This window comes from Sphaeramia orbicularis, chromosome 13, assembly GCF_902148855.1.
Source record: "Sphaeramia orbicularis chromosome 13, fSphaOr1.1, whole genome shotgun sequence".
NCBI lineage: Eukaryota > Metazoa > Chordata > Actinopteri > Kurtiformes > Apogonidae > Sphaeramia > Sphaeramia orbicularis.
In genome coordinates, this window is record NC_043969.1 from 14018276 (window position 1) to 14045319 (window position 27044).

The 27044-nt window shown below is 36.7% G+C and overlaps 1 protein-coding gene across 1 annotated transcript in view; it reads left to right on the top strand.

Moving 5' to 3' along the window:
• ankrd13b (ankyrin repeat domain 13B) overlaps positions 1-27044 on the top strand; it is a 94611-nt gene that overhangs the window by 38977 nt on the left and 28590 nt on the right. Inside the window, exons 4-9 of the mRNA XM_030153138.1 lie at positions 2169-2214; positions 2641-2784; positions 4248-4488; positions 17854-17920; positions 21585-21666; positions 24541-24605. Of these exons, the coding sequence (XP_030008998.1) occupies positions 2169-2214; positions 2641-2784; positions 4248-4488; positions 17854-17920; positions 21585-21666; positions 24541-24605 (645 nt within the window). The remainder of the gene's footprint in view (positions 1-2168; positions 2215-2640; positions 2785-4247; positions 4489-17853; positions 17921-21584; positions 21667-24540; positions 24606-27044) is intronic.

Genomic DNA, 27044 nt, shown 5'->3' on the forward strand with positions numbered 1-27044 from the left:
TGCCTTGGTTACCAAGTTTCAAGCCATTCTAATGCCATATTGAAAGCCTGCTGGAAGACTCAGCTCGATTTGCACCAGTTCTCATGAATATTCAACATGCTAATCTGCTTGACTCTGATTGGCTAACAGCTAGCCAATGAAAGCCTGGCTTTAGAGCATTAACTTTACCCAACAAGTAGAGGAACTGGTGGAAACCAAAAGTAACGTCCGACTCTATGCCTCTCTTGTACGGCGGACCTTACACGGAATTTTCATATCGTCTAACCCAGGGGTGTCAAACATGTGGCCCGGGGGCAAAATGCCACCCGCCAAAGGGTCCAGTTTGGCCCCTGGGATATTTTTGCCAAGTGCAAAAGTTCCACAGTCTTGAATTGGATTAATTAAAAAAAAATTATCTTGAATTAAGGAACAAATCTTGAATTAAGCCCAAAAAAAAAAATCTTCAAGTAAGCCAAAAAAAATCTTCAACTAAGCCAAAAAAAAAAAATAGTCTTCAATTACGTTAAAAAAAATCTTCAATTAAGCCCAAAAAAATCTTCAATTAAGTAAAAAAAAATCTTCAATTAAGCCAAAAAAAATCTCAAGTTTAGCAAAAAATCTTGAATTAAGCCAAAAAAAATCTTCAATTAAATTAAAAAAAAAATGTTGAATTCAGCCAAAAAAAATCCAGAATTAACAACTTGATTTTTTTCCTTTGTTTTAGTGCAAAAAATAACATTAAATTATGAAAATATTTACATTTACAAACTATCCTGTAACACTAAAATGTGAATAACCTGAACAAATATGAACAACCTGAAATGCCTAAAGAAAATTAAGCACAATTTTAATCATTTTTCTTCCTGTTCCTCAGTGTTTAGTGTCTTTGTAGATCTGATCCATAATGCACATGTAGAAAGGATAAGTTGAGGAATAATATTGTTAAAATTGCACTAAATTTTCTTACGTTTTTTAATTTAAATTTCAGTTTTTTCAGGGTTTTTTTTTTTTGGTAGTTTATAAAAGTAAGTATTTTCATAATTTAATGGGGTTTTTTACACAAAAACAAAAATTTGGAGTTGTCATGATTTATAGGTTATTATGTTATTTTTTTTCTGGTCCGGCCCACTTCAGATCAAATTTAGCTGAATATGGCCCCTGAACTAAAATGAGTTTGTCTAACCTGTATCCACTAGCCCCCCCCCCCCACTGCTGGGCTCCATAAATTTGTCATGTTTACCCCCCTTTACGCCGCCCTAGCTTGCTGCATTTGAAAACTGTCACTGAACCAGACAATTTCTGTGGGTGTGGTCTCATGAATAGTAATGAGCTTAGTCATTAACACATCACACTGACCAGCTTCAGTAACTGACCTGATTTCTCTGCTTATTTCTTTTTTCAGTGGCATTAGCGGGCAGAGGAGGTAGCGGTTCATTTTCAAATTCACTACATAACACAAACACCTATGGACCTAACATATTTTAAAAAATACAAGTAAAAACGGTTTTGTGTGGCAGGACACCTGTAAGGGCCATGATCATACTGTAAACTGGGTAGGAGAGTGTGGAGGTGCAGCAGATGGTGTTGGAGCTGCCGTAGCTGTAGAGCACGGCAGCGGAGAAGCAGAAAGCCGCCTTGACGTAGTTCACCTTCCAGTGTATCGGCTGCATCCGAATCTCTGCTAGATAGATACAAAGACGTACACTCACGTGGTAGACACAACACCATCACACTTTAGAGATGCCAGAGAGGACTCACACCCACATCACACTTGGAAACATCACACACCATTATTCATCTGCTGCTCTCACCCACATCATTCTCCTCTCCATCCCATCGGTTACTTCTATATATAACTCACACACACGCACACACACACACACACACACACACACACACTGTCGACCACTTCTCTCTGCCAGTCTCTCCATCTCTGGCAGACACACTGAAGCAGCATCACTGCATTTGTTCAGTCTTCAATCTCTTTTTTTTCTCATCCTCTACTTTGTTATTCCCTCCTCTCTCTATGTGCATCCATCTTTAAATTTATCACTTTCCATATCTTTCCAACTCTCTCTGTTGTCCTATTTATCAACGCCTGTAGCTTTCTCATTTGTCTTCCTCTCTCCATCTCTTTCTCTTTGTCTCTTCCTCCTCCTCCTCTTCTCTCCTGCATCTCCACTATCCAGGCTCAGGACTTCTACGTGGAGATGAAATGGGAGTTCACCAGCTGGGGTGAGTCCAGTCTACCGTGCCTCTGTGCCATTCTAGTCAGTGAAGCAGTCCAGTACCAAGCAGTCAGAACTAATCATGTTATCATCTCCCTCTGGGGCTGAAGAAGCCCATTTCTTCCTGTTTTCCTGGACACTGATGATAACACACTTCCTGCACAGCAGTGCACTCCTAGCTTTTGCTTTTAGAGTTAAAGAGCATGTGCAATTTATCTAAAGTGCACTGCAAAACCACAAGTGGCTGTATTTTAAGTATGAGTATCCAAAGTGAGATAATTGTATGTCCTGTTAGTGTATCTAATATATACATTAGCGACCAAATGTTTCTGCTATTATTCACATATGAAGTGCAAAGCTGCTAAATGAAGACACTATGAAGTCCTGTATCCATTCATCATTCCATTCAAAGGTGTTGTGTGTTTGTCCTTAGTGCCCCTGGTGTCTCGTATCTGCCCCAGCGACACCTACAGGGTTTGGAAGAGTGGTCAGTGTCTCCGTGTTGACACCACGCTGATGGGCTTCGAGCAGATGACCTGGCAGAGAGGAAACCGAAGCTTCATTTTCAGAGGACAAGGTCAGAGGTCAAAGTCTAGCCTCATATAGTAGGAATGCATGTGGTGTTAAGATACATTTGCTTCTGCAGTATCAGAAACACGTCAAAGGCTGTTTTGCGGGGCCTGTTTTGTTTTTTTGTTTTTTTTTTTGATTCCTTAATGTGTCTCTGAATTTTTCATTCATTTTCTCAGAAGATAGGATATAAAATACCATATATGATACAACCAACATAGATCTGATGTACATCAAAAGAAATACTGAAGAGGAAACACTGAGCACAAAGATCATAGATTAGAAACAGTCTGTAAGTGAATTATTTTAATAGAAAAAAATCTAATGTTATGGCATCACATACATGAAGACAGTGCTTTCCTTTAGTGCTCAGTGTATAAATATGTGAATATCAACAAACCACAAACCAATTGACTTCATTCAGACCAGTTCATCCAGATCTACTGCCATGTCTTCATAGGAGCACCTGTTGTACATTCAGCACTTCAGTTTTTATTATATATTTACACAAGTTTCCTGTAAATGTTGTAAATCAACGATTCCTAACCATTTAAGTCTGGCTTATCCTAATCTGATTACCTTAAATACCCCTTTATTGACCTGCAAAATTGTTTTCATGTAGATGTAATGTTTTCTTAACATAAATGTTTGTGTAAAATTGTCTTTCGACCAAAAGGTCAAAGGTATTATTCCAATGCACAAGGACAGACTGTGTAGGTTTCAGTATTTTTCATACAAATCAGCCGTTATCATTGCTTGTGTCTTTATTCATACATTTAGCAAGTCATTTTATGATTTATGTTAACTTATATCAGTCAAATTTGCTTTATGATTATCTGTTACTGTTAACCTGGTGTATGAAACTCATGTTGTAAAACATTTTGATAATAACTGTTTCACTTAACTAGTTTTTATGAAACCTCATTTTCTGTGGTGTTTTCATTTGACTCATGTTCACTTTTGTAGTTAGTGTACACAACATTTACTAAAGATCAGCATGACTAGCTTGATTATTGTTTCTTTTAAACAAATGCATATTAATTTCTATATCTACTTATATAATATGAATATCTATATTTCATTTTTTATCTAATCCATTTTAGAAGTATCAGTTCCATGGGTACGTGTACCCCAGGTTGGAGTCAGTGTTCTACACGTTCATGTTTTTTTTGTGGAACTATATGACTGCTTTCCACTGGCTTTACTTTACCTCATTTCACCCAGTTCTTTTTTTTATTTTTTATCTTACTTCCTCTCACCACCTTCAATATTTCTGACCTTCCTTTTCTGAGCGACTGCATATTATCTTACCTCTCTGACTGGGTTCATTTCTTGTTTTTCCATTTGCAGTTTCATGGACACGTGCATAGACTATTATAGTTCTTTCCTGCATTTAGGTTTTTTTCCTCTTATCATTGCTCTAAATGTTATCTTCCTGTCTGTTTGTCTGTCAACCCTCCTTTCTTTCAGACTCCAGTGCAGAGGTGATGGAGGTCGACCATGACAGGCAGCTGGTGTTCTGTGAGACCCTGTGCGTCTCCTCTCTCACCGCTCTCCCACCTGGTCGGGGGAATGGTGGCGCCTGCTGCAGCACCGGCGCCGGTTTGGGCCTTCTCGGGGCGATGCAGCCCACCGATGAGCAGGTAGCAGCCAGGCTGACCGCCCCCGTGGTGACCACTCAGCTGGATACTCGCAACATTGCCTTTGAGAGGTAAAATCACAGGATCACAGAGACTTACTATGATCAAAACGTATACAATTATGGCTCGAGAACAAAAGAGCAATGGTATTTACTGCATGCACCCATGTAGCATATTGTCTGTTTAACCTACAAAGAGGAAGAACAATGCCAACATGTTGTATTGGTAACAGACACAGAAGCTCATCAGCTCCTTCTGCCTCAGATTTGTTAAATGTTCCCCCTTTTAATGTTTTGTTTTATATTACAAAAGCAGACAGTCTCATGTGACATTGTAGATTTGTTTAAAACCAAAATTAAAAGCATGGTTTCTTCAACTCTCCCTCAAAAGCACAAATGAGCCATTAAACATAAAAGAAATAAGCATTTGGCATTTATCAGGATAATTATGATTATCAAACATGTCCATATCATTCAGACCTTTCATTCATCCATCCATTCACCAGCATTGATGCAGGGCTGATGTATACAAACACCCGTTCACTCTCACATTCACATGTAGCGTTTGGATGGACAGTAACAAATAGATCACATTAATTCCAACAGAACACATCCTGTGAGCCACAATAATATCTTTTTTCTTATCTTTCTACTAATCTGATGTTTTATTTTAGAAATACAGAATAAATCAGAACATTACTAAACATATTGTTGATATAAAATCTTCATAATCAGGAGCTTCTGTCTCAATTGCCCATTCTGAAACGACAATTACTGAAGCACAAATCTTTCATAGTACAAACACAGCAACATTCTCTCTACCAACAGTCGTCTGAATTCAACACAATGCAGTTCAGCCAGAGGGCATGTTATGCTCTGAGTAGTGCTCTGTTTTGGTTTTTTTTTCTGTTTTTTTTTTTTTTTTTTTTCCTGAGTGGAAAAAATCACTCTTTTGTTGTTTGTGCTGAATTTCTGTCACTCTTTCACTATTGCTGTCTCCCACACTACAGCCCACAGTGGAGTGGAGCAAGGTCAGGCACGTTCTCTGCTGGCTGTCAAAATGCATTTCAAGCAGAAAACTAATCGCTAGAGTTCATTAAACATCCTATATTACTGATATACCCAACAGATGTAAACAGGGGCACCATAAGGGGATGATGACAAATGTAAGGGCCTATGACTGACAGGAGCCCAAGAGAATAGAACAGCATTAGTAGGTTTTTTTTAATTAAAACTTTTAACCTATCGCCTTAAAAGAAAGTTTGCTTCAAATACCTGGTTAATATAATGCTGGCAGCCTGTAAAAAAGTCATAACAAGAAAATGGCTGAGCGAAGAACCCCCAACAAAGAAGGAATGGTTTGGAATTATTAAAGAAATACACAATATGGAAAAACTAACTCTCCTTGAACCACAATTTGGACAAATTTACTAATTACTGGCTAAAATGGACATGTATCCCAGAAGATGTGACGCCCCAGTAGGACAGCACTTTATTTTTCTCATGAGAAACACACATATATGTCAACATCTGTGTGTTTTACTATCAACATGTATAAATATGCATTCCAGGAAAATGTGCACAAATGTTTATGAAAATGATGGATGTAATTATGTCAGCAGGTTTAGGGGACATGATCAGATGCAATATGAGAATATATCTGAATCATCTGACTTGGACTGAAACAGGACAATACCCAAACTAACTCAACCCTCTTGTTATGATGGGATAACATTGTGACTCATTGACCCACATATTTATCATTGTACTTTAATTTTTGATACTACCCTGTCTGTGCTTGTTGACGTCTCTTGTTTTGTATGTCTTTATTTTTTTGTTTTACTATGTTTGTTAAAAAATATAAAACCTGTTAGAAATAAAGTTAAAAAAAAAAAAAAAAAAAAAAAAGAAAGTTTGCTTGGCAGTACACTAATCATCATCATCATCATCATCATCATCATCATCATATCTTCTTGTGCCAATGCTGAATCCATTCCTGGGCAGTGCTATTTGCCTCCCGAAGGTCTTGGTCGGAGCAATGAGGGCCCAACGGGCATCAATACAAGGTGTGTTCTATTCACTGGACCACAGGGATATTCAAGGCTGCTGGTGAATTCCCACTTGTGGCAGTTGTTATTAGTTTGGCCAACCTTTATCTTGCCCTACTCAGTGCAACCCAATCCCTCCTGGAGATGGATGTTCCACTGGGCAAGCTTTCTTGGATACTTGGTACCACCTCATTTTGTAGCTGCTGATCATTTTCCTGCCACTTCTCAAGCCTGTACGGTGCTGCTTGTGATAGTTGTAGCCCACCCACTGTTGAAAAACTTTTCCGGGACTTGAGTCGTCGTCTTACTTCCTGATGGTCATGGAGAGAGTGTCTCGGGTAGGGATGGGAATCGTTAAGAATTTAACGATTCCGATTCTATTATCGATTTTGCTTATCGATCCGATTCCTTATTGATTCTTTTATCGATTCTCATTGGGTGAGGGAATAAAAGAGTACAAACGGGTGTGTTTGCATTAACTGTCTTTTATATTTCCATCTCTGCACAGAAAATATAACATATACAGGGTGACACAAAAAAACGGGAACTTTTTAACAATCCAATAAAACCAAGAGCGATGGAAGAAAAATATTTTATTCATAGTAACTGAAACCTTAAAACATGCCATTTAAGAAACAATGATGGAATTTTCATTTTTAAAAAATTACTTCCTGTAGATGGCGTCCTCCTGTATGAATGCATTCTTGAAATCTGCTGTTGAGATTCCTCATTGACCGCTGCAACATCTCAGCTGGGATACTGTTCCACTGATCCATGGTTACTAAAATGGGGGTGTGTTTACTTGCTCAAGGTCACTGTCTCGCAGTGCTACCACTTGCTCATGTCTGCCAATACGCACTTCAAAAATTCCCATTTTTTTGGGTCACCCTGTACAGTATGTACAAATAATAAGAACAGATGACGCTGGGCCGGGCGTACAGTGACAGTGAAACTAAAGATTCTTCACTAATTCCTCTATTGCCGCATTTTTACTACGCGGAACCAGTTCGACTCAGCTCGGCTTGTCTCCCATTGTTGTGCACCTCATTTCCTTTCCCTTCTTACCTTCGGAAACTTGTATTTGAGGAGTTACAACGTTTGTTGCCCACACCGGAACCGGTCTGGCGTTCACTCTGCCGCTACATTCACAAACGCCGCTAAGTAGAGTATCAAATACATGACATTCCTGTAAATGAATCACATGCTGTGGACAAATGTTTGAGGATATTGGAGGGATTCCACCCTTTTGAAGACATGGAAGCTTTGCAAGTGTTCCAAGTAAGTGGACCTGGTGTCGTCTTTTTAGACTGTTTCTGCCTCAACGCCATGTTGGCCACGTTCTGAGCAAAACAATGCAGCGTACGTGTGACGTCATCGCGCATGCACAACGAAGGCGGAATCGATAAGCAGAATCGTTAAGCAGGCAGGCAAATGATTCCAAGGAATCGAGCTACTGGGAACTGGTTCTCAAAAAGAACCAGTTCTCGATTCCCATCCCTAGTCTCGGGTCATTAGTTTGTTTGAACTTTTCAGTTTTTTCTATGGCCTCCCGTCACATATGAGGTGGTGCTATACCGACAACTCTATATAAGGATGGTAACAGGGTTGGTTTTAGGGTGACAGTAATAATCCAACATGACCTGTTTAGCTCTGGGTCTATTTTATGAGCATGGCACAGTGTTGACCATACTGGTGCACAGTATTCTGTAGTGGAATAACAGAGGGCTATAGTGGTCTGCCTTAGAGTCCCTGGGTCTGTTCCCCAACTGCACTTTGCAAGCTTGCTGAGGAGGTTGTTTGTTGTTGAGACTAGGGATGCAACGGTATGAAAATTTTCTATCATGATTATTGTGACCAAAATTATCATGGTTATCATTATTATCACAGTATTGTTGAAATTGTGCTCAAAATGTTCAAAAAGTACTCATACACACACTGAAAGAATTTAACCAAGTTGTATTTTGAAAAAATAAATAAATAAATAAAGTAATTGGTACAATGTACTTTCTGTTGGGAGAAACATTCAAGTATTAACCCTTAGGGGTCTGAGCCTATTTTGGCCATTTTTGTGTACTTTTGATTTTGCCTTTTTATACTATATAAACAAATGTTTACTATACCCATGTTTGGTATCTTTTTTTTTTTTTTTTCAGCACAACTTCATTTATATCATCTATTATTTTTCACTGTAACCTACTATAAAAACATAAAAGGACAAAAAACACACAAAAAATATATAAAATCCGATTTGAAAAATGTATATAATTTATTGCATAAATAACACAAAGATGCTTTACGAACTTTTTCAAAGACTTTAAAAGTGAATATTGGTTCCAAATATTAGGTATATCAAATCAAAATTGTAATAAATTAAAATTATACTCAAATAGTTGACATAAAAGCAGATCTTTTGGCGTTTTCTCCAGAAAAGTGCAGTAATCAAGCACGGTTATCATGAAAATTAGAATTTAAAAGGTAATACTAACCGTTGGCAATTTTACTGCGGTTAATCGTTATACCGGTAATCGTTACATCCCTAGTCGAGACCTTTTGCTTTAATTTCTTTATATGCTTTTTGAATGTCAGCGACCAGTTGAGTGTGACCCTCAAGTAAACTGATAATCATAATAATCATATTTATTCTTTGCATTAGTTTTGTTTGGTTTTTGGTCAAAAAAAAAAAAGAATTCCAAAAACTCTATTTTACTTGTATATCAAGGCAAGGCAAGGCAGGTTTATTTATATAGCACATTTCATGTACAAGACAATTCAAAGTGCTTTACATAAAACATTAAAAGCATTACAGCAGGGAAGCAATAAAAAGTATAGGCATGAGAAAAGAAAAGAAAAGAAAAGAAGAAAAAAACAACAACAGATAAATGGATAAAACCGATGAAACAGATAAAATCTTTAAGCTTAAAAGAAACAGTGCAGATCTGAACTTCTGAATAAAAACTCTTCAAATGCAGCTGAGAACAGGTGGGTCTTTAACCTGGATTTAAATAAACTGAGTGTTTCAGCTGATCTGAGGCTTTCTGGGAGTTTGTTCCAGACATGTGGAGCATAGAGGCTCTGTGTCTGGTTCTGACTCTGGGAACTGACAAAAGACTGGATCCAGATGACTTGAGGGGTCTGGTAGGTTCATACTGGGCCAGGAGGTTTTCAATGGAAAAAGATCTAATCCTGTTAACATTAAAAAATGGTTTTTAAATTTAAAAGATGGGGCTTGCACTTTTCATATCACTCTTGCATGAAATCATAAAATCTATTGTAAGCAGAATATTGATACATGCCTGTACAGTGTTATATTTTTAGGGTTTGTGGCACTGAAGTGTTGGGGCTCAAAGTGACGTTTTTACCTCCACCAAGGAGGTTATGGTTTTGCTGGCATTGGTTTGTCTGTCTGTCTGTTTGTCTGTCTGTCCATGTGCAAGATAACTCAAAAAGTTATGGATGGATTTGGATAAAAATTTCAGCAAATGTTGATACTGGCACAAGGAACAAATGATTAAATTTTGGTGGTGATCAGGGGTGAGGGGGTTGGGGGGGCCACGGGGGCCCACTGATCTGCCTTGGTGGAGGTCTTTGTTCTCTGAGTGCTTTTCTAGAAAAGAGAGCGCAGACCTCCGCCAAGGCAGATCAGTGGGCCCCCGTGGCCCCCCCAACCCCGATCACCACCAAAATTTAATCATTTCTTCCTTGTGCCAGTATCAACGTTTGCTGAAATTTTCATCCAAATCAGTCCATAACTTTTTGAGTTATCTTGCACACGGACAGACAAACAGACAGACAAACAATGGGGGGGGGGGGGGGGGGGGGGGGGGGCACTGATCTGCCTTGGTGGAGGTCTGCGCTCTCCGAGTGCTTCTAGTTTTCACATGGTCTCAAATCCCTGGCGGCACCCCTGGTTACCTAATGTTTTTGTCGGCGTTGGTTTGTCTGTCTGTCTGTCCATGTGCAAGATAACTCAAAAAGATATGGACGGATTTGGATGAAAATTTCAGCAAATGTTGATACTGGCACAAGGAACAAATGATTAAATTTTGGTGGTAATCGGGGGTGGGGGGGGTCACTGATCTGCCTTGGCGGAGGTCTGCGCTCTCCGAGTGCTTCTAGTTTTTAAATGTAATACACTGAGGAAACCAAAAAATACAGCTGTCTGTCTTCAATTCTCACAAAAATGTGGCAGGAATAAGTTGCAGTACATAAAAATGTCTAGCCATTGAGGAAAAAAACTGCTTCAGGTTATGTGAATCAGATATACGCCCTTTTGTGAAAGTGAAGCGCTTGACTTAGATGCAGGTAAAATTTATGTACGTGGAGATAGATATCTGGGTGAGTTGAAAGCTGGAAGGAGACTAGAAGATTATGACCAATGGAAAGGGGGAGGGTGGCTTGTGTGCAGTCAGTTTAGGAGCCTTTTATCGAGCTAAGTGTACAGTTGTACGGTTCAGTATCTCATCAAACGACACGAACGGGTATGAAATGACCAAGAGAAAGGAGGATAAAGCCTTTGAGTCAGACATGAATAAACTCTTCTCATTCTAGTCACATAGTGAGATAAGAATGACTAACTGAACAAGGAGGAGAATGGACTAGAGGGAAAGTTTTGGACAGATAAATGGTTGATAAAAAAGAAAGGATGAAAGGAGCGTAAAGGAAAGAGAGGAGAACAAACAAACGACAGAGAGAGATAAGAGGAAATCGAAGGAATATAGTGAGGAGCAAGGTGAAAATGATGAATGGGACACACGAGTAAAAAAAAAGTGCAATATGGAAGGCAGAATAGGGGAGTCACTGGCAGGAAGACAAAAGGCAGAAAAATAGACCACAGAGACACACAGTGATAGATAGGTGGAAAGAAATGCAGAGACAGGAAGTGGAAGTTAACATATAAAAAAAGGGAGTCTATAGAGCAAGGAGAGAAAAGCAGCACCGAGACGTGAGCAGAGCAGGAGAAGGAGGTGTGTAATCATCATCCTGTCAGACTTGTACTTCACCGTCACCTCTGCACTTTTTACTTGGTCAGCACTCCTGTCTACATGCCAATAATCTATTTATGATGCTTTACAGTGTACCACTTTGTCAAGCACGGCAGACAGGACATCTACCTCTGGAGTTCATACGTCTCAGGCAGCCATGCATGAAAACTACACAACTGCACTTTTGGCTGTTGTAATGTTTAACCCATAAAGATCCAAAAAACCACAGGTGACCAAAACCAACTACTGATCTAAACTGTTTAATACCTGTTGATCCTCTACTCCTATCAATACATGTAAATAATTGGTGTAAGTAAAAATAGTTTGTCATCTTTTCATGGTCATCAGATATGACCCATTTGGACGTTTAGAGCAGGGGTGTCAAAGTCAAACATGCGGCCCAGGGCCCAAAGGGCCAAAGGGTCCAGTTCGGCCCCTGGGATGTTTTTGCCAAGTGCAAAAATTCCACAGTCTCAAAATGAATTAAGCAAAAAAATAAATAAATAGCTTGAATTAAGGAAAAAATCTTGAATTAAGATTAAAAAAAAAAAAAAAAAATCTTCAGTTAACTAAAAAAAAATCTTCAATTAAGTAAAAAAAAATCTTCAATTAAGCCAAAAGAAATCTCAAATTTAGCAAAAAAATCTTCAATTAAGCCAAAAAAAAAAAAAAATTTCACTTAAGTAAAAAAAAATCTTGAATTAACAACTTATTATTTTTTTTCTTTTTGTCAATCTTGAATTGAGTTAAGCAAAAAAAAAAAAAAATAGCTTGAATTAAGGAAAAAATCTTGAACTAAGACAAAAAAATAAATCTTCAATTACTAAAAAAAATCTTCAATTAAGTAAAAAAATATTCAATTAAGCCAAAAAAAATCTCAAATTTAGCAAAAAAAATCTTCAGTTAAGCCAAAAAAAATCTTCAATTAAGTAAAAAAAAAATTTGAATTAAGCAAAAAAAAAATCTTCACTTAAGTAAAAAAAATCTTGAATTAAGCAAAAAAAAAAAAATCTTCAATTAAGTAAAAAAAAACTTGAAATTAAGCCAAAAAAAATCTAGAATTAACAACTTATTTTTTTTCCTTTGTTTTAGTGCAAAAAATAACATTAAATTATGAAAATATTTACATTTACAAACTATCCTGTAACACTAAAATGTAAATAACCTGAACAAATTTGAAGAACCTGAAATGTCTAAAGAAATTAAGCACAGTTTGAACTATTTTCTGCCTGTTCCTCAGTGTTTAGTGTCTTTGTAGATCTGATCCATAATGCACATGTAGAAATGATAAGTTGAGGAATAATATTGTTAAAATTGCACTAAATTTTCTTATGCTTTTTGATTTAAATTTGTTTTTTCAGGGTTTTTTTTTTTTTTTTTTTGATAGTTTATTAAAGTAAGTATTTTCATAATTTAATGGGTGTGTTTTTTTACACTAAAACAAAGACAAAAATTTGGAGTTGTCATTATTTATAGGTTATTATGTTATTATTTTTCTGGTCCGGCCCACTTCAGATCAAATTTAGCTGAATATGGCCCCTGAACTAAAATGAGTTTGACACCCCTGGTTTAGAGGCTCCGTACTGAACGTGGAACATCTTCTACAACATTGATTCACCAGTAACACTCATAGTTGGATCAATGGCAGTGGATGGACACACTTGGTTTATGTTGATTTAATGATATATTTTACTGGAAAAGTCACTTATGTCAGTTTCCTCCGATGTAATATCCTTCAACTTTTTTTTTTTTTTGCAAGAGAATAGGTAAAAATATTTTATTCTGCCTTTACGGGAAACAGTGTGCAAATCATTGAATTTACATGTACATTAGCAATATATATTTTTTTATTCGACTTTTTTTATATGAGTTAAGGCACAGGTGTCAAACATGCAGTCCGGGGGCCAAATCCGGCCTGCCACAGGATCCAATCTGGGATGGATTTTTGAAATACAAAAATTGCACTGAAGATATTAACAATCAAGGATATCAAAATCATTTTAATTCAGGTTCCACATACAGATCAATTAGATCTCAAGTGGGTCAGAACCAGTAAAATATTATCATATTAAACCTATTAATAATGAAAACAGCCAATTTTATCTTTGTTTTAGTGTAAAAAAAAAAAGTTAAATTCCATGAAAATGTTTATATTAAAAAACTGTTATTTTACAAAAAATGTGAATAACCTGAAATGTCTTAAGATAAGTAAATGCAATTTTACCAATATTCTGCCTGCTATTAAATGTTTCGTGCATTTGTAATTGTAATGTAAGTTGTAATGTAGATGTGTAAATGATAAACTGATAATCTGAAGCATAATATTGTTAAAATTGCACTTGTTTTTCTTTAGATGTTTCCAGTTGTTCACAATATTCAGATTTTTGTAGATGTTAACATTATCAGAATCTAATTTGACTTTTTTCACTGTTATTATTTTACCGGTCTGGTCCACTTGAGATCATATCGGGCTGAATGTGGCCCCTGAACTAAGATGAGTTTGACACCCCTGATCATAATGCACCTTAAAAATAAGATCCATCAGTGACATATACATGCACAGTAACACTGATTTCATAAATACAACACAGATTCAAGCACAGTTTCTACCAAAAACACAAGTACAAGTGAATCTGAGGTATTTTAGAATAAAAATAATAATATTGAAAAATACCATTAATGCATCTTCAGAGGGAAACTGTTTTTTTTATACTTTATTTTTATAATATCCCTTAACTTTAACCCATAAAGACCCAGTGCTACTTTTATGTCAGTTCCCAAATGACATTTTCTCTATATCTAACCTATCTGAAGTGATTTATCGCTATTTATTTATAATATTATCCTCTCTATTTTGTATTTTATCAGTATAAATCAGGTATTTTTCTATATTTAATTCAATGATCATGTAGATGTTCATAAAAGCTTAGATTAAAGTTGAGGGTTATTACATCAGAAACAGAGAAAACTGAAGAAAAAGTAAAATATATCATTAACTGAACATAAACCAAGTGTGTCCATCCACTGTCATTGATCCAACTCCATGGGTTTTACTGGTGAATCAATGTTGTAGAAGATGACGAGGTTTCCACGTTCACTACGGAGCCTCTGAATGTCCAAATGGACCATATCTGATGACCATGAAAAGATGACAACCTGCATTTTACATCAGTTATTTACATGTATTGATAGGATTAGTGGATCAACACGTATTGGCCTTTTGAGATCAGTAGATGCTTTTGGTCGTTGATGGATGTTTGGGTCTTTATGGGTTAATCTGAGCTTTTTATGAACATCTACATGATCAGTGAATTAAATATGAAAAAATACCTGATTTTCACTGGAAAAAAAAGCAACAATTCAGAGGATAATATATAATAAATGGTGATAAATCACTTAAGAAAAGGTAAATAAAGAGAAATATTACTTTGGGAACTGCCACTAAAGTGACACTGGGTCTGTATGAGTTAAAGTTTGCAGAAGACTCAGTCAGTGAGATATGATACACGGCAGCTTTGAAATCTACTCAGAGACAAATGTTTCCCAGCGAGGGAGAAAAATTATTCCGTTAGAAATGTCTTTCCCAAAGTTAGCCAGGACAAAAACTGGATCACAGAGCTGACTTTATTGGGTCACCAACTGTCAGAAAGAAAAAATACTTTACAATAATATGACACGCAAATTCAGTTTCTGTATTAAAAGTAGGTGAAACATGACTGTTGTCTGGAATAGTATGTAAGTGTGTAAATGTAGGGTAGAGGTTGGACATATAACAAGATAAATACAACACAAGCAAAATGAAAATGACGTTAAATACAACAATATGTAAAGGACAAAACATGAGGGAAACATCTTAACAAACTTGAAAGATTTAGCAAGATTCAGCAAGACAAAAATGATGACAAACTAAAAGACAAATGGCAAAAAGATGCAATAGGATAAAAACTATATAAAATAATGTAAGAAAAAAACATAAAGTAACATGGAAAATCATGCAAACACATAAAGAGAAATATGTAAAAGACATCACAAGACAAAAATCATAGAAAATAAAAATTTAATATTTCATAATTTAATAGTATAGATCACAATGTATGTCTGTAAATTCAGTTCTGGAATAGACAGAGAATTGACTTTTTGGGTCTTGAGCTAAAAGTGCTTGGGAACCATTGCAGTGTATTTGTGACGTACAGGATATGAATTGTGTTTACATTACTGACATTCAACAGAAAAAAAACAGAATGTTTTCTCAAGCAGCAGCAGAAATACAACCATGTAGGAAAAATCCATTACAAGTGTATTCAGAACATTACAGATGGTAATAAACACTGATGATAACATAATCGCCTATTATTTGAGCTATGACGTCTCAGCTGCAGTAAACAGCTGGATTTAACAAACACAGATCCCATGTTTTTATTACTGTTTCCGCATCATTTTCCACTGTTTGAGATTTGACTGGAGCTTTGGTTGAGCCTCCTTCATCCCAGGACATTAAACATGTATTTTTTATCATTAGCAGTAATGGCTTTGTATATTTCAGTAATAGGCCTGTGTAATTAAATTATTTATGTCACATCTGCCCTTTGTAAAGTTTGTTTACAAAACCTAAGGGCAAAAGGAAAGGCAATTATTAATCTTTGTTCCAGTGTTCAGTGGCGCAAATAGCTCTTCTTCATCAGGTGGACTCTATGTGTATAAATAAACAATGGTTAGGCTTATGCTGTCATAAAATTATCAGAAAAGGACAATTAAATCAGTATTCATAATTATGTCTTCAACAATTATTCAGCAAGTAAATGTCATTGTCACGACAGCCCTAGTTACAAACAAACAAATGTACTCAGACATGGCTTCTTTCAAAGTGTTATTGTGTTACTATAGACTAATATACCCTTCTGTTCTTGTCAATTACGTACTGTGTTAGTTTGAAATGAGGAGCAAAATTTTGACATTTTTCGTGCTAGCGTAGTACAGTAACATATCGTCAGAATTCTGATGGGAATTAGTAGATCCTCCTGTGAAGCTTGCATATTCTCTCTAAGTTTTGTGTGAATGTGAGAATTGGAGGTCTGTTTGTCTTTTTCTGTGTTTATCTCTATATTTTATCCCTAAAGTGAACTGATAACGAATGAATGAGTGAATGAAAACGGAAACAATTGGTCATAAAAGAATACTGAGAAATGTAACAATAAGTACTTAAACATCAGTTTTGAATATACAGATTTACAAAAGAAATTGAAAATATACATCTATGCCTATAAATATGTGTGTTTTTATCTTAAAACTAGTGCTGTCAAACAATTAAAATTTTTAATCTGATTAATTACCGGGTTGCTGTGGATTAATTTTGATTAATCATGATTAAATATTACTATATATTACTACTATACTATATATACTTACTATAATAATCGCGTTTCATTTTGCATGAGCAAACAGACTCAAGAAAGAAGGGAATATATATGAACTTAACATGTTTATTAAACACCTTCAACAGTTTCAGCAAAACAACTTGAAACAATTGTTCCGTCTTGTTTATTTTGTCCTCATATTTCCATCCAGAGGGCCAACGTGCTGTTTAGTGTCTTCCATCTTTATTGGTTGGTTCTACTGCCTGTCATTACCAGATCAACTACCCATTTGTTCGTGGATGACGCTAACTCTACTTGGACAAATTGCCCCAAATGCGTTGGCAGAGACATTCAGAGTTATTCTGTGCTGCAGATGGGTTAATTGCATTAAAATTTTTAATCAGATTAATCATGATGATGGATTAATTTGCATTAACGCATTAATTTTGACAGCCCTTATTAAAAGTATTAAGTTAAACAGTGTCAAAATAAATGTGCTGAAGTAAAAAAAAAAAAAAAAAAAAAAGAAAACAATAGCAGTGTAAAAAAAAATGCAATATGCTTCTCTGAATTTAAATACAAAGTGTAAAATTGCATAAAGTGTAAATATGCATATGTAAAGTGCAAGTATGTCAAAAACCATCTTTACGTATAGTACCATTTCCAAACTGCGATTAGCTTGTTTGTGTCGGGGTCTTTACAGAGCAGAGTGAAGTGAATAGATCATGAGGATGAGCCATGCCTCACTAACTTCTGGGCAGGTGTCCTAATTGCAAACCAAACTGCTGATCCTCTGACAGCAAACAAGGACAAAGGCAGCAATGTTTACAAAGCTGCACATCCTAAAGTAAAATCAGGGCCAGAGATATGCAATCTAAGGGGAGGTTGTTTAATTTTATTCTGCAGTGGAGTGTATTTATGCAGATTTCCCAGGATGGCTAATTCAAACCAAATAAACAGACTGAGCTCTTTTTTTTTTCCACTGCCTGGAACAGCTCCTGCTTACTGAGACCACAGAGAACTGATCTGTGGTTTGTCGAATCTCTTTTCCAGGAATAAGACGGGTATTCTGGGCTGGAGGAGCGAGAAGACTGAGATGGTGAATGGATACGAAGCCAAGGTAAAAGCACAGACTGCACTGACATCTTACAGATCTCTCACACTGTCCAGAGAAACTGCTGCTGTCACAGAGCTCAGCCTGATATTTCCTTAATGTCCTCTTCATCTAGAGAGGTTTTTCCACAATAAATCATGCTCTACGTTATTTTAAGCTTTGCTTTTGACATCTGAGGACTTAACCTTGTGCATTTTTTTGAAAAAAATTATGACACAGCAATTAATAAAACCTGTAATATAAGTATGATCTTTCAGCAATTAAAAACTCATTTTTTACCCTCTGATGACACTCAGTACATTAAACACCAGATGCCTCTTGTGAAGTTAAAATAAGAGGTCTATCCATCACAGAAATGCTTGTCATTACCTTGACCCCATTTGTTTTCTGGAGCCCTTAGAGGGATCGATGTGAGACAAGTGTCAGACACCCAGGACCATCTGTCACTGGTGGTTTAAAAGCGCTTCAGACAGGCTTTACTGTAAAATAGTGCTGCCTGAAAAGCATCCATTTTCTGCATCATTGATTTAGCGTTACAAACATAAACAGACTGTTGAGCTTTTCTGCTTTTGTTGATGCTTTTTTTTTACTGTAGCTCTTCCTTTCACTTGTCCTGCTTCCATGGTAGTCTCCAGAACAGCAAACTGCTCAATTTTTAATCAGTGTTGGCTTTTTTATGTCCATTGCTGTGGAATCTCTGTGTTCTGTTGTACTGTAGCTTGAAGATGTTGCTCCCTGCTGGGTGCAACGGTAAATAAAGGCACCTCTTTATATAAAAGCCTGCCTATATAATTATATATATGCTTATTAGCACACATTTGTAGCATATTTGCTCTTTATAAGATATTGTGTAGTCCTTATTCACAAATATATTCACATTAACTAAGCCATTAAATAAGCATTCCCTCCATAACCTCCTAACACTGCTTATTGATAGTGAGGGTATTAATTACAAAGAAAGACCATGAAGTCATTCTATCTTAATAATAATGATTATGCTAAATATTTGAGTATAACATGACAAAAACTACAAATAAAAGTGTGAAACTTAAGTGAAGTCTTTCTAATTCAGAGTGTGTTATAAACTGAGGTTTTGTTACCTACTAATTCAGTAGATTTTTATCTTTATTAAAGATGAAGTAATAAGTTTGTGTTATGCTGGCTTGTTTGTTGCTGTTAGCTGACTCCATTTCCAAACCAACAGTATATACAAGTACCAAAGGGCAATGACATCACCTCAAATATAAAGGCAACTAGCGCGTTGACCCGTGGGGAGCCACAGGTTCTAGATGTGGTAGTTTTTATGCTGTTGTGTATTCGTACATGCTGTACTGCGTTTGTCCAGCAGTCAATGCCAAAGCATTCTGTACATAGTAACGTGATTGTAAAGCTTTTGTATTCTAAAATTACTAATATCTCCCAAAATATTGGTCCCATCAGCTTGTCGTTTTCGCTACTGTCTTCCTTGACCAAATATATATTTAACGCCATTAAAAATGCACAGTCCAAACTGTGGTGTAATTTCCCGAAAATTATTTGCTCAGGTGTCTATTTTGTATATGTTGCTCACGAGATAAATAACACAGTTAACAGCTGTATTTTTTTCATTTTTGACGCACGTGATGTCGGCATTTGGACTAATCCCATAATGTCAGACATTGAGTCAAATCTCTTGTACACAGTCATGCTTGACTGGTACTTTTAGGTGTGGTCAATAGCCGATATAAAGGCAGCAAAGAAAATGGCAAAATGTTTTTGCCAGATAAAAATGCCACAACTTATGATACAACAGAGAGAACATTCCATTGGCATGTTACGAGTAGGTCTGAGCCGTGGTGAAGTCACTCGCCGTCTGCGCTGTCATCGCAGTACAGTCAGTTGTCTGAGTTCCAGATCGGATCAGATCCCTCAGGACAGGATCATGATACTTGTCAGTTCCATGTGCCGTCGCTGCTCTGCTTGTTTGGAAGGCAGAGGTGGACACATCCGATATTGAATGATGACACTTTCAATTTCTACGTATCTGTATTCAGTGACTGAGTAAAGGTGCTAAGTTGATCACAATTTGTCCACAATTCATTCTGTAATGACCAGTGCTTCCCTCTGTAATATGAAGGTTACCCTAAAACAATTCATGTAATATATCTCCAAATATACATATTATTCTGACCTGTGCATTTTTAATGGCGCTAAGTACACACAAGTATGCTAAACTGCAGCAGTCAGCTCAGACACACACACACACACACACACACACGGAGGCCATTTGGCTTTTATAATATAGATGCAGAGGTATCTTAAAGTTGTAATACCACTGACGGCCACTTGGGTGGCTCCCATAAACTTACATTTATTCCCACATACACCTCTGTAGATATACCAAGTCTATTTCTTTTTTTTTTTTTTTTCAAGGACTGATTCCAGTCTCATTCATTTAATTTGGACCCTTTAATAAGAGATTCAGTGGTCTACCTTGACATTTTTCCTCTGTCAATGAGATCTCAGGTCAAATAAAACTGTAGTTGTTCCACTAACAAGACTGTAAAATGATTTGTTACTAGGGATGCACCGATACGAGTATCGGCATCAGCTTCGATACTCAGTGTGTGTACTCGTACTCGTACTCGTAAAAGATATCCGATACAAATGCACCGATACCACTTACGGCCATGTGACATTCACAGTTCAGTGCAGCAGGTACGCGGTGGTGGAATAATGTGTGGGGAGTGTGAAGAGTGTGGAGATTTTTCAAAATAAATGACGGTGATAAAAGTAACGCTGACTGCAAGTAACCTTAAAGACACAGACAGATACAGATGCAGTGTTCTGTCCGTCCTCTGCGTACATTCCATCCTTTTCCCAAGTGCTGGCGGATGAGTACCCAGAATGAGAATACCAGCGGGAGTACAGAGCAGTGCGGACCCCCGCCAGCGGAAGTGAAAACAAAACTTATCGCTCATTTCTCTTTTCTCTACCTGCTGAAGCCAAGCTTTTAAACCTTACTGGCGAAAACGCTGCAATATTAGTATCACATTAGTGTTGCCTCTGTCGTCTCCATGTTTGTTATTACTGACTTTCTTCTTCTTCTCAAAAAACTTTACTTTTCTTCATTGTATTTGTCCAGTATGGTTAATTCAGAGCGGCGCCCCCTGGTGGATTAATTGAGAAACGCTCATTCCAATACATTAAATGTCAGTAGCAGCACTTTGTTCCAGTCAGACTAATGACAACGACAATAAAGCACATTTACAAAAGGAACTAAGAACTGGAATGGGATTATTAAGTACTAGTATCGGTACTCGGTATCGGCAAGTACTCAAATGTAAGTACTCGTACCTGGTCTGGAAAAAAGTGGTATCGGTGCATCCCTGTTTGTTACACAATGACTTAGTGTCTTACTGAGTCAGTAAACTAGCAGTTAGCATTAACTGACCTCTGACCCCTTGGGCTCTCATAGTTCTGCCCCTTTTTGTCCAAATATGGTCACCTGTAGCTCCAAAAAGCCAATGTGATGCCAGCCTGTATGTTAATGTTATACTAGTTAATGGTGAATATATGTACCTTCATGTAAAAAAATGCATGGTTTGATTTGCAAAAGTTTGAATTTAAGACTCAACGACAACAAAAGGTAATGTGTCCTAACTCACCTAAACATCTCCTCCTCTTTCAGGTGTACGCAGCGTCCAATGTGGAGCTTATCACCAGGACCAGAACAGACCATCTGTCAGACCAGAACAAGAACAAAACTAAAGGTACCCGACAGTGGCATGACAAGCCCTCAGGATGTGCTTCATGTGCGGTTTGACCGTAGAGCTGCAGTAATATTTTTTCCATTATCACCTCCGTGCCTCTGTAACCCCCAATCCAAGTGCTACAACATGTCCGATAAAAGACTCACTGATGAGTAATCCCACTCACCTGAGCTCGATGAGATCACCCTGAGGCTCGGGCTAACAGCCTGTGACGTTTGCTCGGCAGCTCCGTCTCGTTTTCTGGTTCAGATCATAAATCAAACAGGATTAGCAACCTTCCCTCCACGGACTGTCGCTGTCAGCAAGGATCAACCATCAGCGACTCCTCTGAGAGCTCCACTCTCCTAGGTTGCGGTCCCCATCTGCCCCCTGCTAATATATGTATGAGAGAAGTGTTTTTGGGAGCGTTACACCGACTCCTAAGTGAGTCACTCACTGCATTTGCCCTTTCCTTGTGCTACTTTCATCATTTTGTTAACACAAGTTGCTCTATATATATATATATACAGTATATCCTAAGGGACACACAGACATGTTGCATCAACAGCAGCGGTGGACGAACCTGTTGAAAGGTCAAACTGTTGACGGTCGTCTTAAAAACCCCACCGTGACACTCCTGACATTAACGCTGATTGATGGGTCTTTGCATTGCTTGTAGTTTGTCATTCATTCCTGGTCAGTGAGGACAACCACAGCACTAGCTCTGTCAGAAAAGTAAAGTCACTTTAACAAGCTGGTCATGTCTCTCTTATGTGCAGCAGATGTTGGTTTTGCTCTGAACTCTAAAAGAAAAATGGTTACTTCATGGTGGGTTCCTCTGAGATCCACTTTACTGAGTTTGGTTAGAGGGATGGAAGAAGTATTCAGATACCGCACTGGGAAAATACTTACATATACAAAAGTAAAATACCAGTGAAAGTTCAGCATTAAAAATCTATTGCAACTTGAACTAATAACTATGATAATCAAAATATACTGACTTATTGCAGCTGGGTTAACCCATAAAGACCCAGTGCTACTTTTGTGTCAGTTCCCAAATGAATTTTTCTCTCAATTTAACCTTTCTTTATTTCAAATATTTTTATTTCGAAGCTTCATCCCAGTTACAGATATGAAATCCCCTGGTTGGCACATCATGCTTTGTTTTTAATATCAACACAACAAACACACATTAAAAAATAAACGGCATTGATAGGGTGAGAAAAGAAGAAAAAAAAGAAGAAAAAAGGAAAAAACAAAACAGAAAACAACAGGGCAAAAAATATATATATATATCATCCACCCCCCCTAACCCCCATCCCCAGAGCCATTAAAATAGAAATAGGTTGGTGTAGTGCTACGCTGTGGGCTACTGCTTATATAGTGGATCTTAACTATTTGGCCTTTCCATATATGACATCACTGGTTTCCAAATTTTTTTCAAATTCTCCCACCTTGTCATTAAGTGTGTATCTAATCCTTTCTAAGTGAAGGGTGTCAGTCATTGTTGTTATCTTGATAACAATTTAACCTTTCTTAAGTGATTTATCACCATTTATTAGAATATTATCCTTTGTAATTTGCATTTTTTCAGTGTAAATCATGTGTTTTACCATATTTGATGATGTTCATGAAAACACAGTAAATTCAAAGGTTATTTTATCAGAAGAGAGAAAACTGAAGAAAAAGGGACTTTTTCAGCAAATTTACATAAACCAAGCATCTTCATCCACTGTCATTTATCAAACTCCATGAGTTTTACTGGTGAATGTATGTTGTAGAAGATGACAATGTTTCCACATTCACTATGGAGCCTCTGAACATCCAAATGGGTCATATCTGATTATGATTTAAAGCTGAGAAACTGCATTTTACCTCAGTTATTTACATGCGTTGATAGGATTAGTGCAGTGGTTCCCAACCTTTTTTGGCTTGTGACCTCATTTTAACATCACAAAGTTCTGGCAACATTCAGACATTTAAAAGAGACATTTTTTTGCTAAAATTAATTTGTTTTTGATCATGTAATTGTTTGTTATACTAGATTGCAAATAAATATTAATTTTAGACGACATTTAGTCTATATAATGTATATCATTATGGACATAGGCAGAAAAGCCAGGTGTAGATTACTGCACAAAGTGAGAATTTTATTTTCCTTGGTCAGGATGTGTACAGTCAGTCCAGCTTGGATTTACAAGGCTGACAATTAATACTGAACAAACAATAACTCAAACTATGAATTATGAAAGAGCTGCAGCATCTGAAACCGACCACAATCAACATTTGACCGATAAACAGAACCACAGTGCTTCAGTTTCAGCTTCACAGTTTGTCATGTCTTTTATGGATTGGGATTGTCTCTGTCAACTCAACGTATATTTTAAATTAGTCAGTATTTTTTATTTTTATCAATTACTAGAAATTTCAGGCAACCCCATTTGAATTCCAGGCGACCCCATGTGGGGTCCCGACCCCTAGGTTGAAAAACACTGGATTAGTGGATCAACAGGTATTAAACAGTTTAGATCAGTAGATGATTTTGGTTGATGTTTGAGTCTCTATGGGTTAAATGTGAATGGGTTGTGTAATAGCAATGTATCATATTCTGTAAAATCAGAATCTATCCCGATGTTTTGTTTTAGCTGCTGCTTAAAATCATAATTCATTTAAAATTAATTTCACTTCAGTTCATTTCAGCTCCGTTTCTTTCGACGTAATTAAACCACATCACAAAAGCCCACAATGCAATTCATAATGAGTTTCTGAGTCAAACTTGGAAAATGGAAAATGATGTTGCAGCAGAGATAAACGAGCCCATCATCTGTGCATTAACCAGTGTGACTTCAGCCCAGCTCTGGGGTCGGACTTCATCTCTGCTGTGTGTCTGTGCAGGTGGAAGGACTCCCCTGCAGAACTTCCTTGGCATTGCAGAGCAGCACATGGGGCCCAACAACGGAGTGAGTAACACATTTATTCCTACACCACTGACTGAGATACAAGGTTTGAGTGAAGATTATATTTTGCTGCTGGCGTCAAGGTGTGAACCTTAAGTGGAGCCAAAGAGAACTTGGCTTCTCTTAATAAGACATGAGCTCCCCTGAAAAACTAAAACTGTGAGTCACTATTTTGTCTTAACATACAACACTATTGCCCGTAAAGATAGAATAATAATGTTTTCAGACATGTTCTTGTTTTTATTCCTATTTATACACATCAGTAATCACCTTTGACCAGGGGTAATGATTACAGTTACACTTTATCAAGAATAGATCACATTGCCATAATTGTTTCATGAGAAGAGGTAAAAATATTTTATTCTAACTTTGTGGGCAACAGTGCATTTTTCTTCATCTTCATAGTTAGATACTGACCATAAAGTTACTGATGTATGATTCATTCATACTTGTTTCTAATAAGAATGATGATGATAAGTTACAGCTGAATCAAGGGTTTTAATGTATCTGTAATTTTTGAGCTTGTATTCAAAAACGGAAATGTGAGGAATTAACAGAGTTCCCATGGGGTCTTAAAAAGTCTTAAAATTCTTGAATTTACAAATCTGTTTTCAATACCTTAAAAAAAATCCTTTAAAATGTATTAAATTATATGGTAGGTCTTAAGTTTTGTTGCATAAACTTGTTCGCTGTGTTGTGTTTCAATATGTCTGGGAAAGAAATAACTTTAGTCAACTCAGTTCCACTTGTTCCAACCCGAAAATTTATACTCAACTTAGGAACCAGTTATTGATAACTTTGCAGCCCCAGGTGAGAAATCACTCAGAACGGTGGGAATGAAGGTGTTGGAGTAAATAAATACATTTTAAATTGTAGGAGTCACAGATTTTTGTCAGTATGGCCATGAAATAGACTGTGAAATGGGCATTAAATTCTGTTCTAAGTAGTCTTAAAAAGTTTTAAATTTAATTTGTAGTTACCTGTGGGAACCCTGATTAAAAATAGAATACTGTATTTTATTTCATTTCAAAATCATCAAAAAAAACAAGTGGTGCCAGGCACAACAAACCCTGCACCTCGCACGTAGCTTGTAGCTTATTTTGGCATCGATCCAGCTAATGTCATCATGTCTATGCGTGTGCTGATGACAGCAAATCAATAGCCTCTATACAGGGTGGGGAAGCAAAATTTACAATGAACATTTAGTTGTTTTTTCTCAGCAGGCACTACGTCAATTGTTTTGAAACCAAACATATATTGATGTCATAATCATACCTAACACTATTATCCATACCTTTTCAGAAACTTTTGCCCATATGAGTAATCAGGAAAGCAAACGTCAAAGAGTGTGTGATTTGCTGAATGCACTCGTCACACCAAAGGAGATTTCAAAAATAGTTGGAGTGTCCATAAAGACTGTTTATAATGGAAAGAAGAGAATGACTATGAGCAAAACTATTACCAGAAAGTCTGGAAGATACTATTAAAGAAGAATGGGAGAAGTTGTCACCCGAATATTTGAGGAACACTTGCGCAAGTTTCAGGAAGTGTGTGAAGGCAGTTCTTGAGAAAGAAGGAGGACACATAGAATAAAAACATTTTCTATATGTAAATTTTCTTGTGGCAAATAAATTCTCATGACTTTCAATAAACTAATTGGTCATACACTGTCTTTCAATCCCTTTCAATCAAAATACTGTAAATTTTGCTTCCCCACCCTGTATATGTGACAAGTTTGAAGTAAATTGAAACAAAATGGATGTTTTTTATAGATATTTGAAATTTCACCCATTATAAGTAAATGGGAGAAAAAAAAGATTTTAAAAATACATTAAAAAATTGAACGTTGACCTACTTTTCCCAAAATGTAATCACATCTATTCTTGATCACTGGCAATCTATAAACTCAATTTGGTAAGAATTCATCCAATAGTTTTGCTGCTACCAGCATTTGAAATTTCAACCATTATAGGTAAATGGGATTTTTTTTTTTTTAATTCATAAAAAATTTGAACTTTGACCTATTTTTCCCAAATGTAATCAGATCTATTCTGGGTCACTAGCAGTCTATAAACCCAATTTGGTATGAATTCAACCAATAGTTTTGCTGTTAGAGTGTTAACAAACAAACAAACTGAAGCAAAAACATTACCCCTTGCCTCCCCTTCAGGGGGGTAAAAATGTAGTTTTCATTTGGCTGCTTAAAACATCAGGCAAATTTACTGAAGGTTTCATTTTCATTCCTGAATGTAAAACAGACATTTTATTGAATGCAATTCTAATCAACAAGCGTACCTCTTGTCTTACTAAAATAAAGTGTCTGCTTGTACTCGCTACCCCACGCCTCTGTGGTTCTGAAAGATGCACAACAGGCAGCGGCAGCCACTACTTTTCATCTGTTTTCTTGTTGTTGTTATTCATTCTCTCATTAATGGAAAGTAA